The sequence below is a fragment of the Thermobia domestica genome, chromosome 2 (genome assembly GCF_964235325.1).
Source record: "Thermobia domestica chromosome 2, izTheDome1.hap1.1, whole genome shotgun sequence".
In the NCBI taxonomy this organism is placed as follows: domain Eukaryota; kingdom Metazoa; phylum Arthropoda; class Insecta; order Zygentoma; family Lepismatidae; genus Thermobia; species Thermobia domestica.
Window position 1 is genome coordinate 90,282,666 of NC_137455.1, and position 16,686 is coordinate 90,299,351.

General features: G+C 35.9%; 1 protein-coding gene across 4 annotated transcripts in view; it reads right to left on the minus strand.

Moving 5' to 3' along the window:
• The window catches only part of jub (LIM domain-containing protein jub), a 124,831-nt gene that overhangs the window by 102,479 nt on the left and 5,666 nt on the right, over positions 1-16,686 (minus strand). For all 4 annotated transcript variants that reach the window (XR_014128873.1, XM_081743856.1, XM_081743863.1 and 1 more), the window contains exon 2: positions 6,551-6,641. Coding sequence is in view for 3 of the 4 variants with exons in the window: in XM_081743856.1 (XP_081599982.1) it covers positions 6,551-6,641 (91 nt within the window). In the remaining variant the exon portion in view is untranslated. The remainder of the gene's footprint in view (positions 1-6,550; positions 6,642-16,686) is intronic.

The following is a 16,686-nucleotide window of genomic DNA, read 5'->3' on the forward strand; positions in this document are numbered from 1 at the left end:
ATAATAATAATACAAAGATGTCTAAATGATTTGATTTACCGTATTTTTACAAGAAAAAAAAATCTTTAATTCAATACAAAAGACTATCACTTTCTTCTGTTTCAATTTTACTCTCCAGGGGTAGAACAAACAAGTATATATTAGTATTTTTATTAGGGCATACAAGCTGAATAAATTTCGCTATCCACCAATCATGTGTTAAAATTATATATAGTAAGAGAGGAAACAGCCAATTTTATATGATACCAATACCTCTGCAAGTACAACTTCAATGATATCTGAAGAACGAAAAATTGGGGACTGGTTCAAGTATCGAACCGAGGTTTCTGGCTTATGAGCCGATATTTAACTACTACTCTAATTAGCCTGCTCAACAAAACAAAACTACCAGGTTAAGTTGTATAAAAATAAAGAACAAATAATGTTATAAAAGAAGGTATTTGGAAGCGCTTAGAAAGCTAATAATTTAAGTCAAAGATCTGCCTTTCAACACTATAAGAAGTCAGAAACCCTTCAAACTGGATATGTATTAATTAACTTGCAAATGCATATTTGTGTAATGAACCACAATTACTTTGTCGCTGTCTACGTTATCTCTAATTCTAATTCTGAATCTACTCTCAATTTCAGCCTCTTAACTGCCAGTTCTCACTTTTTCACTGGGTAAGTGACCCCCACTATCTATGTTAGCCAAGTGAGCTAGGAGCTGCCTTCGAGCAGAATAATTAGACACAATACGTCATTGCTCAGATAAACGGGCAGGGACATTTCAAATGCAAGTTCTCAAACTCTTGAAGTAATAACTACAAACATTTGAATTACGAACAAAGACATATCAGGTACTATTTTTAGTATAAGTTGAAACGGTACACATGAAATTTTACTATGAATATTTACATGAACAAGTTTCTTTTTGTTTCACCAATCCTTGAACTTATGAAGCTTTTTAATGTAATTTCAAACATTGACATTTCTACTCCACTGTCCCACGACACAGATCCCCCCCCTTCCAGCAGACATGTTTTTTCTTTTTATGGTAGCTTCACCCTTCTTTTATGGTATCCTAAAATTTCTCTTTTGATTGCTCTTGTCCAACAATACTGTGCATCTAACACGTATTCTTCCTTCCAAGTCAAATGTCAGCTTCAGGAGATTTGTTGTCTTCTCACTTAAACGACTGATCCTAGACTTCAAAAGGCACAACTTTCTACAAAGCTCACAAAATATCCCTTCTCATCTCCTATAATAAATCAATTTTCGAAAGCGTCTGCAGTAGCGTCATTTCCTCTAAATCCAGATATGTCCAGTTTCCCTCTCAAACCCACCAAAATCTAATAGCCAACCAAACTTTCAAGAACAGTAATGAATTAAGAAAAGAAATAATCAATTTTATAGAACTTTGTAGGAAACCAGAAAGGGGGATAAGATTATTTCGTCGAACTTTAGAACAGAAGATATAACAATATTTTAAAGTGGACAGTGTGAGTTATGGTGTGATTGTGACAACATCATATTTGATCGTCAAAACAAGACGGCTGGACAAACTCTAAAATTGTGCGGATATATCAGCATGGATAGTAAAGAGAAGTTGACCTCATCGTGTGAATACGTAGTCTTAGAAGTGCAGTGACATAACTGAGCAAACAGCCAAATTTAAGTGATCTACTTAATGACTGTGTAAATACCTGAAACAGCAAGAAGTGAACTGAGACTGCGACCTGGACATTAAACAGACACACCGTGAAAAGTTTTAATAATAATAATAATAATAATAATAATAATAATAATAATAATAATAATAATAATAATAATAATAATAATAATAATAATAATAATAATAATAAAATAAAAAAACAGTGGAACTCGAACCCAAGATAAACTCGGCTTGTAATCTGGAGCCAAACGTTACACATTATTCATCTGTGGATATTGGCAAGAAGATCAACGGGGAGGGCTTATCGTTTTCGTTGCTATTAAGGGTTGAATAATATCGCTAACTGAATAATTTAAAATTTTCTGGCATTTTAATCATCAGATAATATTTTCCACTGGAAATAATAATAATAATAATAAGCACTGATAAATCAAATGATGACCATTGAACGTTCTTTACCATTATCAGTACATCAACAAAGAAAAATAATAGCCTACATTACTACTTCATGTCGAATTTCAGTTCAAAGTATATTTTTTTCTTGACAAGTGTAACGCCAACGTTTCATTAGCAAACGTAACTGACAAGTTTTGTAGTGCTACAGTAACTTATAATCTTGATATTATTTAGTAAACTTTTTTTTTTCCATACCGGTAATGAAATACTTAATAACTGTTCAAAATACTGAATGGATAGTTTCTTTCTTTAAAATCTTTTCATATTGCTTTCTGTTTAATAATGTATCTTAGAGACAAATATATATATATATTTTTTTTAAATCACCTCATGGTTATGCCCTTAATCTAAAGGAGACGGATGATAAAGTTACTGACTGTAAAATTATTCTTTTCTGCCCTCCTATGGAAAATCGAATCCGGGGCCATGTGCATATTAGATACAAGACAAGAAGGATTTGTGTATTGGTTTAATATATAGACTTAATTTTCCATAACATATTTGTAACTGTCTTGCACAGGGTGTCTACTAAAATTCCAAAATAAAATTTCGTGACTCGTACGTGACCTTTTCTTTACCAAACCATAAAAGTTCCTAACATTCTCAAGTGCGAATTTGGGTGCAAATTAGGCCGAATTTTTATGCATGTGATAGAAGCATGCTTTGATTGCAATTTAGTAGCGTTTAAAGCCGACCATAGACATTTTTGGTGGTGAATTTAAAAATTCGTGACCCAAAAGCTAAATTTCGTGACTTTTTCTTAACTTTTATGAGCGTTTTCTGATTTCGTGACTTTTCATGACTTTCGTGACCGACAGACACCCTGTTGCATCCATACATGATACATGAATGTTCGTTGCAATACAATATAAATTCTTCACTTTAAAAATAAGAGGATACCAGCTCGTGCTAAAATAAGCAGTTCTACAGAGTTCGGTGATGCTAACTACCAAACCATGAATATATAATTTCAGAGGTGCTCCGTCTGTGTGTATCTAGCTTTCTTGGTTAACCTGTCCCTTAGAGGCTTAAATCATTTTAGATTACTCCCTATCACAATGGACGGAAAATAAATTTCCCTGTAAGTACAAATCCGAGGGACGTAAAGATTTAGGTTCAATTTTTTGGACTTAGTTTCTGGAAGGCAGTTTAGGTTTCTGTGACCAGAAGTGTACTAATAATATATTAACCTCAAAAACCCAGGTGGGTTTTCAGGTCTTTTACCTGGGCTCCATACAAAGTTGATGAGAGGAATTATACAGAGGATATGAAAAGTCAAATGAAGAACAAAAATATTGCTAGATCAGATGGAATCCAAGGAGATAGAAAAGACCATTGATAGAAATGGTATAAAACTACTACGGAGCTACACAAAACAAAAAACAGAACAAAATATGAATGAGTGGAGAAGTACAATTATCACAAATTACCAAGGAAAAGAAAACGCTCACGATCGCAGCCAATTTTGTTTCATGTCAAGCAGAACAATGAATACAATCTTCGGATTAAGGTAAATAATGGATAAAAAGAGAGAAAAGCAGCGAAAACTTTGTATGCGTTGCCCTCCTCGCTCGTCTAGTTGGTAGCATGCACACCTTTGGTGCATTGAGTCCCAGTACGAAAACCTTGAAACTTGATTGTATTACGGTGGTTCGAACTCCACCTTAAACTGTAGGTCCACGCGCATAACATGAGTCCAAAGCCAAGAAGTACAGAGTGCCCTTTGAGAGAAAATGTTTCGAAGAAATACCTATGATTAATACAAGAAATATATCGAAAGATTTTGAACTAAAAATGAGGCTACGTCAAGTCTCGGCTCTAAGCCCATTCTTATTCAATGTAGTGAATGACTTTTTAACATAGGGGAACCGACAAGAAACGTCATTCTGTATATATTTGTTGCACGTAGATTTTATACTGTGTGTCAATTAGGAACGGTAATAGGCGATGGACGAATTATCGAAAAGGAAGTCAGAGATCGAATAGCAACAGGATAGGAAAGCTGCAAGAAAATGACAGTAGTTCTTTGCGATAAGATTCAAATTCAGTTGAATAGAACAGTGTAATCAGACTAGCAATGAAGTATGGCGTAGAACGTGAATAGAATGAAAACGGAAAAATGAGAAAATGTTGGAATAAATGTGTAAATAATCGAAAAAGACAGAATGGGATATGAATATATGGATACAAGAGACACGACTGAGGTGATCTGACAATTATAAAGAAAAGGGAAGCAACTATTAGGCAGGAAAAAGGAAAAGTGAAAAAGAGAAATACCTACAAAACAGGAGAGGGAGGTGATCAGTGGTGACATCAGAGAAGAATCTGAATATAGTGCAAGAAAGACAAACAGACCAGTATGAATTAGTAATTATCTTTTTCAGTGTCTAATTTTCGTATGCAAATGCAATTTTGGTGATCAGGTCTGCCTCTCAAAGAAGTGGCTCCATATGTAAAATGCATTGCTAAAAAAGGAAGAAATAGTAGAATTAATTGTTAATTCATTTGATGTTCTCCTATAGCATCGATCAGAAAATACAGTATTTCTATTCTTTACGTATTTTGTGCGTTCTTAACATACTTCTTAATGTAATTTACCTTTGTGATTTTAAGTTTCTTGCATAGTACATGGTTGTGATCTCAGCATAGTACATGGTTGTGATCTCAACAATAACGCCCGTGAGACATACCGAACAAGTTATACAAGGTTTAAAAAGTAAACTACCCCCGAGCGGCCACATAATCAGTTGTCTGGGCAGGTACCGGTCGCACAGGTACTGGATGTCATCTAGAGTATAGCATTCCAACTTGATGCAATTCTTGGCGTAGATAAGCGATGGTTGTTCACAGATTCCGATTAGCAATCAAGCACAGATACATGTGCTCGACAGGACTTAGATCTGGAGACCAACCAGACCAAGGTAAAAGGCATATACCGAGTAGACAACATTGGGTTGCCCCATCGATACAGGGAAGCACTTTGCGCTGCTCGAAGATAGGATCTCGAAAAGGTCACAGGATAGAATTGATGTCACAAATGTACGACGCACTAGTCATACCAATTGAATAAAAATCACATATGAGCAGATGTGTAGCCTACTTCTTCCACATTAGAATGCAAGCCAGGTGTGACACCTGTATGGCGAACGTGAACATACGCTGGATTTTCACACTCACCTGCACCTCTACAGCATACACATAGCAGTCACTATATCAGAGTAAGAATCGACCCCTCTTCGCTCAATACTACAGCTCTTTATTCGCCTTGGCATTGCAGTCTGTTTCCACACTACTAAAGATCAATCATCAACGAGAACCACGTGACAAAGCGGCTGTGTGAGATGAACGCAGAAATGAACACCTTTCAGCAATCTATTGATAAGTGTTTGTGCGCTCACATGGAGATCCACGGTGGCTCTGACTGCACTAACAGTCACCACCCTGTCGGACCGCTCGAACGAACCTTCTGTGTTCCATCCTGTATGCTACTAATGATCCCACTGTATACTACTAAGGACGACCCACCCAAACGACAATTCTATGAGACGATTATCCGGGTCTTTAGCAGTCCCACTCGACGGCTATCCTCAGAATCACTTAATTTCACAACACGGTTCGCTGGCATTCTATACTCGTATTGTAACCCACACACGAAACAGACACGTATTCTCATCGTATTATCCGACGACTTTCAAAGCATTCGCAGCAAACCATCTACAGAAACTATGATCAGTCTGCTTTCTACGGTGGCCTATTGTGTTAAGTCTTTTGAACTAAAATCAACATGTCATCTACAGATACACATTCTGCGGTGTTAATTTGGTTCGAACAACGACGTGTTTTCATCAATGTATATTGCCAGATTCTGATTATTATAATTGTAAAGCAACAGAAATAAAGACATATGATACCTGATTTTCTTTTTGCCAAAATTTATAACTGTTACCAAGTAAAAGCTAAACAGTGCTTAAGAAAAGCTTTTATCATCTAAAATGAAATTCAAACACATTAGACTGATACCGCCCAGCTAAAAGACCGAAATACTCAACAAATCGTGGAAGAGCAGTTGAAATTTCCACCATGTCAATTCTTTAAGTTAGATACAAACAAACAGAAAAAGTTGTAATCTCAAAACAAGAAAAGATATATAAAATAAATAAAAGTGCAGAAGAACGCCTGCTTGAGCAATCCACCTTTTTAATTAGATATATGAGACGAAGAGCAATTTGTAAAAATTATTTATATTTCATTCATTGCAACAACTGTGCTAATACATGAAATGAATATTTTGACCAATAAATCTTCACAGCAGTCTACAGACAGTCTTCATCTTTCGTAAATGACTCGTTCTAGGGCTCTCCGCGTAAATAGAATTTTTACCGTAATGTAAGATTTACCGACATATGAAAAAATTCAAAAAATCGAAATGCATACACTTACCAAAATATTCGCCCTCCTCCTCTTGCTTCTCCATTTCTTCCTCCAACTGCCTTGTTAACTCCTCAATCTTCTTTTCTGCTTCTGTGGGTCCCTACAATTAAACGATATAAAATTTTGTGAATTTTAAAATTTAAAACATATATAAAATGACACAACATTCGTACAACTACATTCTACTCTTTTGCATCATATTCCTACAATATCATATAAACGCGTTCCCCCCAAAAATATACACACTTTAACAGTGGTTACCTATGCCTTTTATCTACATCTTAATTGTACTTTAACGGAATATGTAGTAAAATCTCTATAAAGAGATCACAATTGTTAAAGCTAGTATGTGGTGGTCAGGAGAAAGAAACAAAATGACAGATATGCTTGAATTTCAAGTAACAAAATACCATTTTTATGTTTTGCTGAAAATTTGAGAGTGTGAGTGAAGTACGCAACAATAGCGACATAACTTTGGAACAGAACCATCCACACTTTGAAATCGCATACAATCCTGGTAAGTTTGAAATATATGGCATCGTAAGTTTGATGCGTACAAGCAAAGACCAGGATAGTGTCGCACAGTAACGAATCTTGCTTTCTTACGATGTGATCCTCCTATGATAATTATAAAGAGCAAACCTTTAAAGCGGTGCCTAGACATCTTCAACATGCTACAAACGTACTCTTTTATTGACTGCGTCTAATATATAAAGTACTATTAAATGTACTGTTTCGGTGTTACTTAACACCTTCTTCAGTAGTTCTGAGCAACTTACATGCAACTCATCTCACTCTTTAGAATATTATCTTCCACTATTTCGTGAGCACGGTAAAGTGATGAAGTCAAGAAACTTCTTAATATTATAATGTAACTTTTCTGCACTAGAATTCTCCTGGCTAACGCGTGGACCTTTTTTGCCGGTGTTCTAAGTTTGATTCCCGGTGGGAGAGTCTTGATACTAACAGGCACTTCGTGATGATCATGTTATAATCTAAAATGTATTTTTAAAACTTTTGAGCATCAATACAAAATTTTGTTCTACGTCGACTAAGGAAGAGAGCCGTATAACTCTTGAAATTACACTGAAGATTCCCAGGCACAGCTCTTTGATAAGTACACATTATCCAGCTTTTGAGTTGATACCTTTCGCGTTAACATGCGTATACCGTGTGGGTTTCTTTCTATAAAACTGTAAACTTTCTTCAACTCGAATAATTTAACCACAGTTAAGAACTGTACATAATCCTAAATGTTACCTTAAATATGACTGACAGTACTCACTTAATTCACCAAAAAAATGCTTGACCGAGAGTATGAAATTTAGTTACATTGTATTTTGTTAGAATATATATATTTTCAAAAATACTTAATTTGCTTGGTTGCTATGTAACATACAAGACTCAATATTATAACAATTAAAACGAAAATCTCACAAATAAGAAAATATAGGTTATTTGTATTACTCTAATTGAAAGTATTTGTCTTCAACCCTCTAATTTGAGGTCCATGACATTTGGCGCGGCCGTTTGGACGCAAAACCTTTTATGCAAATATATTAACCTACCTACATGTGTTATACTGTATTTCATACCTAGAGCCCGGATCTTTTAGTGCTTAAAGAATATATTTCGCAAAACTTCCACAAATGATTTTGCAAAAACTAAAAGAACATGTTGAACACAGCAAAGTTTCTGCACATCAAACACAACTTGTCTCTATCAGTTTAAAAGAAATGGGAAGGAACTGCAGCAGACTCTCGACTACATGGATTGCGAGTATCTGGTCTCCATACTATGTGGCTATTTTAAAAGAATATTTGTTTTTAATAAAATAAAACATATGTAATAAGAACATGTAATTTGTACGTTTTTTTTTTTTTTTTTTTGTTAATTTTCAGTTATTTTAAAGATGTGACTTAAAATAAGTACAATACTGTGCATATTTTCATTTTTGCATTTTCTTTTTCTATAATAAATTATTAAAACGCATGGTACAAAACATAAGGAAAGTTTATTAAGTACTAGTAAGTTTGGTACTGGCCTGTACTAAGAGCTCAGAAAAAAATGAATAAGAGCTGTTTTTGTAGTAAAAATTGTGTTTTTAATGCTATGGGTAGTTTAGGAAGTGAGTATTGAATACTTTTTTGTTATTCGATTGCCCATTAGGCCGGATAGTTGAGATTCCATTGTACTAATAGTTAACTTATTCATACTAGCTTTGCTATATTCAATAACTTACATTAAAATACAAATGCTGAGCAAAGCAAACTTTTATTATAAAATAATAAAAGTGACAAACTGGAAAATATGGGACATTGAAGGTAGAACACTGTTGTTTAGTGTTGATGTGAAAGTAAGCAGTGACAGAGGAAATGGGAGGAAAGAAAATACATGGTTGAAGTGCAGAAAAGCTCATAGAAGCATTGAAGACAATATGGAGGAACAGTTTCTGCGTTTTAGGAGAGAAGTTAGCAAGGATCAAGGAGGGCCTGGGCATAGGATCGAGAATGAGTTCGGTATGAGCGGAGATGGTGATGAACAGGTGGGAAAGGGAAGCCAAAAGGAAAGGAGGGGACAAGCTTATATTCTTCAGTAGGTATGTTGTTGATTGCTTTGGGAAATGGAAAGGTACTCTGAGACAACTTACTAAATTTGTGAAGGAAATAGAAGATCAAGAGAAGGGCATAGAACTGGAATTGGAAATAGAAAAAGATAAAGCCATTGTGTTTCTAGATATGAAAATAAGCAGGCAGAATGACAAGTTGGTCACAGAATGGTTCGAGAAGAAGTGTGCACCAGGGAATTTCTGTCATAAAAGGAGTGATGTTGACAGATCTACGAAGAAAAATTTCATAGAAAATAAGGAAGAGAGAATCATGTGGATAAGTAGTGACAAAAGAAAGGCAGAGGAAGACATAGAGAGATTTCACAATCAATTGGAGACCAATGAATATGATAAAAGAAAGCTAACAATGGAAAGGCTAAGAAGAAAGAACCAGAAAAGTAAGAAGGAATATAAGAAAGAACATGAAGAAGAAAAGAAGCCATGGTGGCGAAAAGAAAGTGTAGGGGAGGATACTGAGGTATAGTACGTCCACTATCCTAGTATACAGTTGCTGTCCGATGCCGACACACCGTGGGTGGTGTAGGATGTCACGAAACTCAGTACGGGGGCTTATTTATGGCTGGTCGAAGGAAAGTCAGTGGGGGTGACAAATCTGTTGTTGCCACATTTTCCCTTTTGTGTTATTTGTAGAAGACTTTTTCTTTATTAATTAAAAAAAAAAAAAAAAACTACATTAAAACATAATACCTAAGAATTTTGTATACGAGGAAACGGTTGCAAAACTGCTAATATATAGAGAAGTGGTTAGAGATTGATAATAATAATTATTATCCATATTTAAGTATTATGTTTGTCCTACAGATTCCCTAAGTAGGTTTTAAATGAGGACATATGATTCTTTTATTAACTAGTGAATCCGTAATGACTTTAAGAAACAAGCATTTGGAATTGTGCAGACCAGGAAATAAACCTTCATAATTATAACAAAAGCACAATAACATTAATTCATGCAGATGTTCATTTCTAATTTATATTTCAGCCAAATGCTACTGGAACTTTTTATTTTATATTTTTTCACTAGTTTCTCGAGTTTGTCCTAGTGTTGCTTTAATTCTACGTCTTTCATACACGGCTAATTAAGCGTAATTTATTGTTAGGATATATAGTATTAGACTAGTGTTGCTTCCGAGATGAGAAATATCTTTTAAATTCGAGACGAGATTAGAAAAATGACCATTCTCGTCTCATTTTCGAGACGAGATGATAAATTTCACGAGTCGGGCGGGCAACTCAAGTTTATCGCAGTCTTAGTTCTCAAACTTTGTTTTATTAAGTAGAGATGGAACTCTACGTTGTTCCATCTCTACGTACTTATTGTATGAAACAATATACGCGGTCAGGATCAAACTGAGGTTGTTCGCTGAGTTTGATCGGTTTTGCACTGAGGTTCAAACTCGAAGTTCGAAACGGCCCTGTTCGACGATCAGTTCTAGAAGCTGACACTTGCTCAACCATTGTTTGTGCACACTCGGAAAAATGAAATTAAGTTAAATCTAAGTTTTACGTCCCACGGTTATGCCGGTTAGGCTAAAGGAGACGGTGATTATGTGAAATGAATGAAATGGTGGATTGAAGAATGTGGGAGGAAACGGGAGAACCCCGAGAAAACCCACGAAGTCCACACGGCACGGTGTTTGTGCACCACAAAGTCCACACGGCGCGAGCTGGGATCGAACCAAGGATCCCAAGCATCGGAGGTGAACGCTCTACCACTGAGCCAGAGTGTGCACATTCGGATTTCGGAGAAACACTCACTCTTCGTCGCATGTGACAATCCGTTTCAGAAAACGCACATCACAGGATTCTGAATCTCTTTTCAGTACACTTTCACTTTCGTCTGGGCCTAGCGTGGGATGACACAATGTGGCAGCTTCTAATAGTTTTCCCGAGTTTTTGAAGGTGACGCACTACAGTGCACTGGAACATGCAGAGTTGGCTTGACAATCATCATGTGCTGGTGGATGGATTTTTCTTCAATGGCGTATTGTACAATCTCAGAATCTGTTACCCTGGGGCGTCGGACTTTGGCTTATCTTCGACATTTACAACGTGCACGAAACTTCTGGAATCAACAAGCTGCTGTGTTGTGGTTCACTGTACCTAGCTCCCTATTGCATAACAATGTTTTGGGTTGATGCCGCAGCGTTATGCTCGAGTTAGAACTCATACAATAACAGTTTACGTACCAGACGTTGTTAAGGACTCATCGTCACTGCCATTAAAAACTGACTGAAGCTACTGACGGAGTAGCGGCCTCCGTATTAAATAGTCCGCTTGCCACACTACCTCTTGCCTGACCTTCTACTTTCGATCAAGGCGCATACGCGCGCCTGCTGTTTGGGTTGTGGAAATAATGCAAGACTTATGACTCGCCTTTCTAATGCCAAATCAGTGGTTTCGGCATAATTTTCAGATTTATGACTTTTATTGAAATTTGCTAACTTACAACAACAAACAAAAAACAGGACGTTGAAAAAAAACTACTACACTCTGACTACTAAATCTACACTTTTAGAACACCTGACGAATGAAGTAATACTATAAACAAAGAACATGCCCAAAATTACCATAGTCACATATGAATGAGTCATAAACTGCACATTGAGGTATTATTTTTCAATACATTCTTTGTATTGAAGTGAATAATTAAAAAAGAAATTCGACTGTTGGCGTACACATGTTGTCAACTTTCAACCCACTATCTAAGAAAAATTCTTCGGAATGACAAGGCTAACTTCGATAATGATGCCGTTACAAATTATCACAATGCTCATTATTGGACCCCCTAAGGGTCAGAATTCAACACAATCTAAAGAAAGGATACACAAGGGAAAATTCCCATCAAATGTTTGGATTGGACCTTTTCTTCTGCTGCAAAACTTAGACGCCATTAAGTACGAAAAATTTTAAGAAAGGAAATGATGTTGCTGAAGAATAATGCCACTAGCCACAACCAGAGACAGCTTACCAAGCCGTGCGACAGAGGTTGGACAACAATTATTTCCTCAGATGAATAGTCGAAGTGGCCTGATACCATCGCAAGCGCAAAGACCGGATTTTACATTTGGGGTACCATGAAAGATCTGGTAAACAACACAAGGTAGCATTTGTACAAGAGTTAAGAAAGAGGAATTGGTAGTTGCCTAGCACATAAATCATATGCTCTCAATGCGAGTAACAGTGACCGAAGAACATCGAGGCTGTGTACTCGCATATGCAACCAAGGGAGGCAATTCGAACAAGATTTGTTTCATTAATCTTGCTTATTTTGGATATTTTTCTCCCAACTTGTTTCTTTACAGTAACAAACTTTCTCACGCTCAACTGAAATTAAGAATCATATTACAAATTAGTGCTACAGCGCGTTGTATGTTTTTTTTTTTTTTTTTTTTTTTTTGTAACTTTTTTGGAAGCTGACAACATTTGTACCTTCATAGAAAGGCTCTGAACTGAGGTCGTCATTTTAGTAATTTGTAAGTTGTCATAATTTCTTTTTGAGTTACTGGCTTCGAGATATACTCGTATATATATATATATAAAAAATGAAACAACGATTTGAAATTTATGACACATTCATGTCTGTCTTTAACGTAATTTTGAGCATGTTCTTTGTTTACAGCAGTATACTTCATTCGTCAGATATTCGAAAAGTGTGAATGATTTAGTGCTTCGAGTGTAATAGTTTATTTCACAATTTGTAGTTTTTGGGTGTAAATCGGCACATAAAAAAGCAAATCACGCCCAAACTACTGATTTGGAATCCCTGGGTCATGGAGACAAATGTGTTCGAATTAGTTGTAGAATAAACCCTTTAAGGAATAAATCGAATTTCCAGTCACCCTATATGTACTATATTCATAGTATTTATTGAGGCTGTTAAAATTTAAGCGGTAAAAGGTTAAGATGCTATATCCAAGCTTCCCATTTCAAATATTGACACGATATAACACTAAAAAACCAATAAATTTTGTAAATAATATCCCTTTACTACCGTTAAACTAATATCACTCACCATGCTAATAAGACTATGTGAAAGAAAATCAAGGGCAACTACTTTGGAAAATAATTTAGGCTTATGTATTCAGAATATATATTCTGTTGAAACTTATTAGAAGATATTCACTTTTTAGTGTTTCAACAAAACGTTTATTGACACTTCATATACATGATACTTCAAAATATAGAAATGCTTAATTCCGATAAATAACATAGTTGGTGGCAAAAAATATTATTATTCAATCAAAATTATATTATCGAGATTATTTATAAGACGTAATAGGATGGATATAAAATAATCATAGCCAAAACTGAGTACTCACTTAACCATCCAAATAACAATCCGCAACCCAAATGTTTCAATGACAAGTTCTCACCATCTTCAGTGCGTATTCCCTACAAAATTTACGTTAGCTGAAGAACTACATTTTTCAATCAATCTCTTTCATTGTAGAAATAAATACGGTTCTTGAAACATAGCTGTTAAAATTTTCTTATTAATAACCTGTGCTATCTTCTTCCTATCTTAAATCATACTCGAAGAGAAAAATATCTACACTGTAGAAACAATTATTAGTGATTCAATACGTGTTTATTCTCTTCGACGGTTAAAAATAAAGAACATAAAATAGGTTATTAAAAAGGATATTCATTGAAGAATGACGGTAGAATTCAAATTAGAGTAAATATTAAACCAGAACACACCATTTTTATTTCAGTGTTTACAGAACACTCAGGTTTCTATGGAAACTCCATTTTAAAGGAGCAACAAAAAGGATTTAACTCTTGCAACACATGTCCTGTATATCTTATTTAAGAAACAGTATTGAAGCGATCTTTCCACAGAATCTGAATGCTTTTCGTGTATAGTTATAAACTAAAGACACACATTTAAAAACTTACTGACAGATTACGTAAGACATTTCAAGATACAGGTTTAATTTTTTCTCAACCGAATAATCGTTGGAATAAGCGCACTTGACTTTGATGGTTGTATTGGGGTTTAGTGTCCCTTTCAGCACCAAGACTATATAAGACATGGTCATATAGCTTAACATTCGATCCTAACCACAGTGAAAATTATTAGTAATGAACGACAGTGAAAATTATTAGTACAGTGAGATGAGAAACAAGAGAGAGTGAGATGCAATGTTTCTTAAATTATACTAGCCAACAAAATATCACTTTTTTTCTGTAACTGGCATGAAAGCAGCTAATCTTTATGTTTTCAGGTATGCTGATAACGAAAATGTTAATGAAAATGCAAGGTTAGCTTTCGTTTTGAAGTTACGATAACTTTAGGTTGTTGCTTATATAAGCTTATGCATGTATTTTTGTTGTCATTATCCCTCGGAGAAAGGTCACTGAAAGTGCAACCACTTTGCCTGGCGTTTGTAGTTTTCTGCTGGTTATTCCCTGATTACTGTCCAGCAGTAATAGGCTAACATTGATGCACTCCTGGTATCTCATTTCCACGTCCGAAATTTGCTAGGGGAGGAGTTCCTCGTGCTCGTCGCTTACAGCACCATAGTTGTTAGGAAAGAAGTCCTTTTCGGAATCTAAGAAATGTAACTTCGAGGACACATTGCACCCCAGTCTACCGCAGCAGTGCAGATTTGCCACCAGATTCTTACAGTTCCCTGCTCTCTATTTCCTAGAAAGTTTGCTGACATTTAAACAAAGGCAGGTGGGACAGGAACATGCAGTCCGTCTGCGTAAGGCACTGGTTGCATGGCCGACGGTATGTCAGCATATATGAAGAAATATTTCTCTTCTTTTGATCTATAGTTAATGGAGATAGATAGATCAAAAACTGAAATTCTTCAACTAACGTATATCTTTAAAGAAATACACACTGAAGATGGTGAGAATTTACAATTGAAACGCTTGCACTCGGAATGTTATTTGGATTCTTAGATTAGTACTTAATTTTGGTTAGAATTATACTATTGAGATTTAACCCATTGGAATTACATGACACAGTAAGTCGTGAAATTTAGTCGGTCAATATAAACGAAAGTAGTACATTTTCTTATGCACAGACCATAGATGTTTTTTTTTTTAACTCCGACCTCACTCACCTTCGCCCTCGCAGTGACCGTTTGCCCTCGCCCTCGTTCACCCTCACCCTCGTGCTGGAAACTTGTCCTCGTCCTCGCGAAGGGAGTTGTCCATCACCCTCGCCTTCGCAGTGAAAGATGGCTCTCGCCCTCGCAAGGATGGTTGACCATCGTGCTCACTCTCCCTCGCTCCCGTACTGGAAACTTCTCCTCGCCCACGCGCACCCTCGCCCTGGCAGCGGAAGTTGGCCCTCGCCCTCGTTCACCCTCACCCTCGCGAAGGGAGTTGTCTATCGCCTTCGCTCGTCCTCGCGAGGATCAGATCCTCAATTTTCCAGCCTATTTGCTGAATTATTTCCTTAACATACGTCCTAAACAAAGAAAACTAAACACACCATCGTATAACTTACTACGGATCACCGAAAATGTAACAAATCATTGACTACTCCATAGTTAATATTACTATGAATATGTTGAGATAAAATTTGAGTAGAGTATCCTTTACATCTTTCGGTACAAACTATTGTTACCCATGAGACGAGACGAGACCAAAAATAAGGTTTATCATCTCATTTCATAAATTTTATAGGTCTCGTCTCAATTCTCGGAAACTTCTTTATTGTCTCGATTTCGACGACTCACTTATCGTCTCGTTCTGTTAATTTACGTACAAAATGTATTCCTTTATCTAGAAGTTTTCAGAATCCTTCTGCGTCACGAGAGTTGTAAGAAGGGTGTATGTAACAACATTTAAACTATATATATTATTGGGATATATTGTGATTTGAGAATCTTTAAAGGCTCATAAATGTTCTTCATTCTGCTCGTACAATTACTTTTATCAATTTATAGGTTTTATGTACGGATCATTTAGCACTAAAATAGTGTTTGAGACCTAAGACTTGAGTGAACTAGTGTTGCTCACGAGATTCGAAAAAATTCCAAATGTGTACTGGTTGGTAAGTAACATTGTCTATTGTTTAATAATAATAATAAAAAAGATAAGAGCATGTGTCCGACCGAACTTTATTGCTACTGAAAAAAAAAAAAATTAAGAAATTATCATATTTAATGTATTTTAGCAGGACAATATGTCTTCAAACATATAATTAAAAGTAGAGGCTGCTCCTGAGGGAAGTCATATAGTTATAAATTTAAAGATTTCTTGCTTCAAAGTAAGGGGGAAAAAGGTAATTTAATGGACTTAGAAGGTGCAGGACTTAATTGGGAACACTATTGCGGGACCCCAGGTTCCCAACAACCTTGCATATACTATATTGCCCCAAGACACACACACACACATATTATATACAATGAGCTAGTTGAAAGAAATGAGCCCAAGCCCGAGTGAACGCGAGTCCAGTTGAGAGAAGTGAGTGCGAGCCTACTGCAAAATGGCCATCTATGAACGAAAGTCATTCCGACAAATCTTTTTCCATCTGACTCTTTAAACATGACAA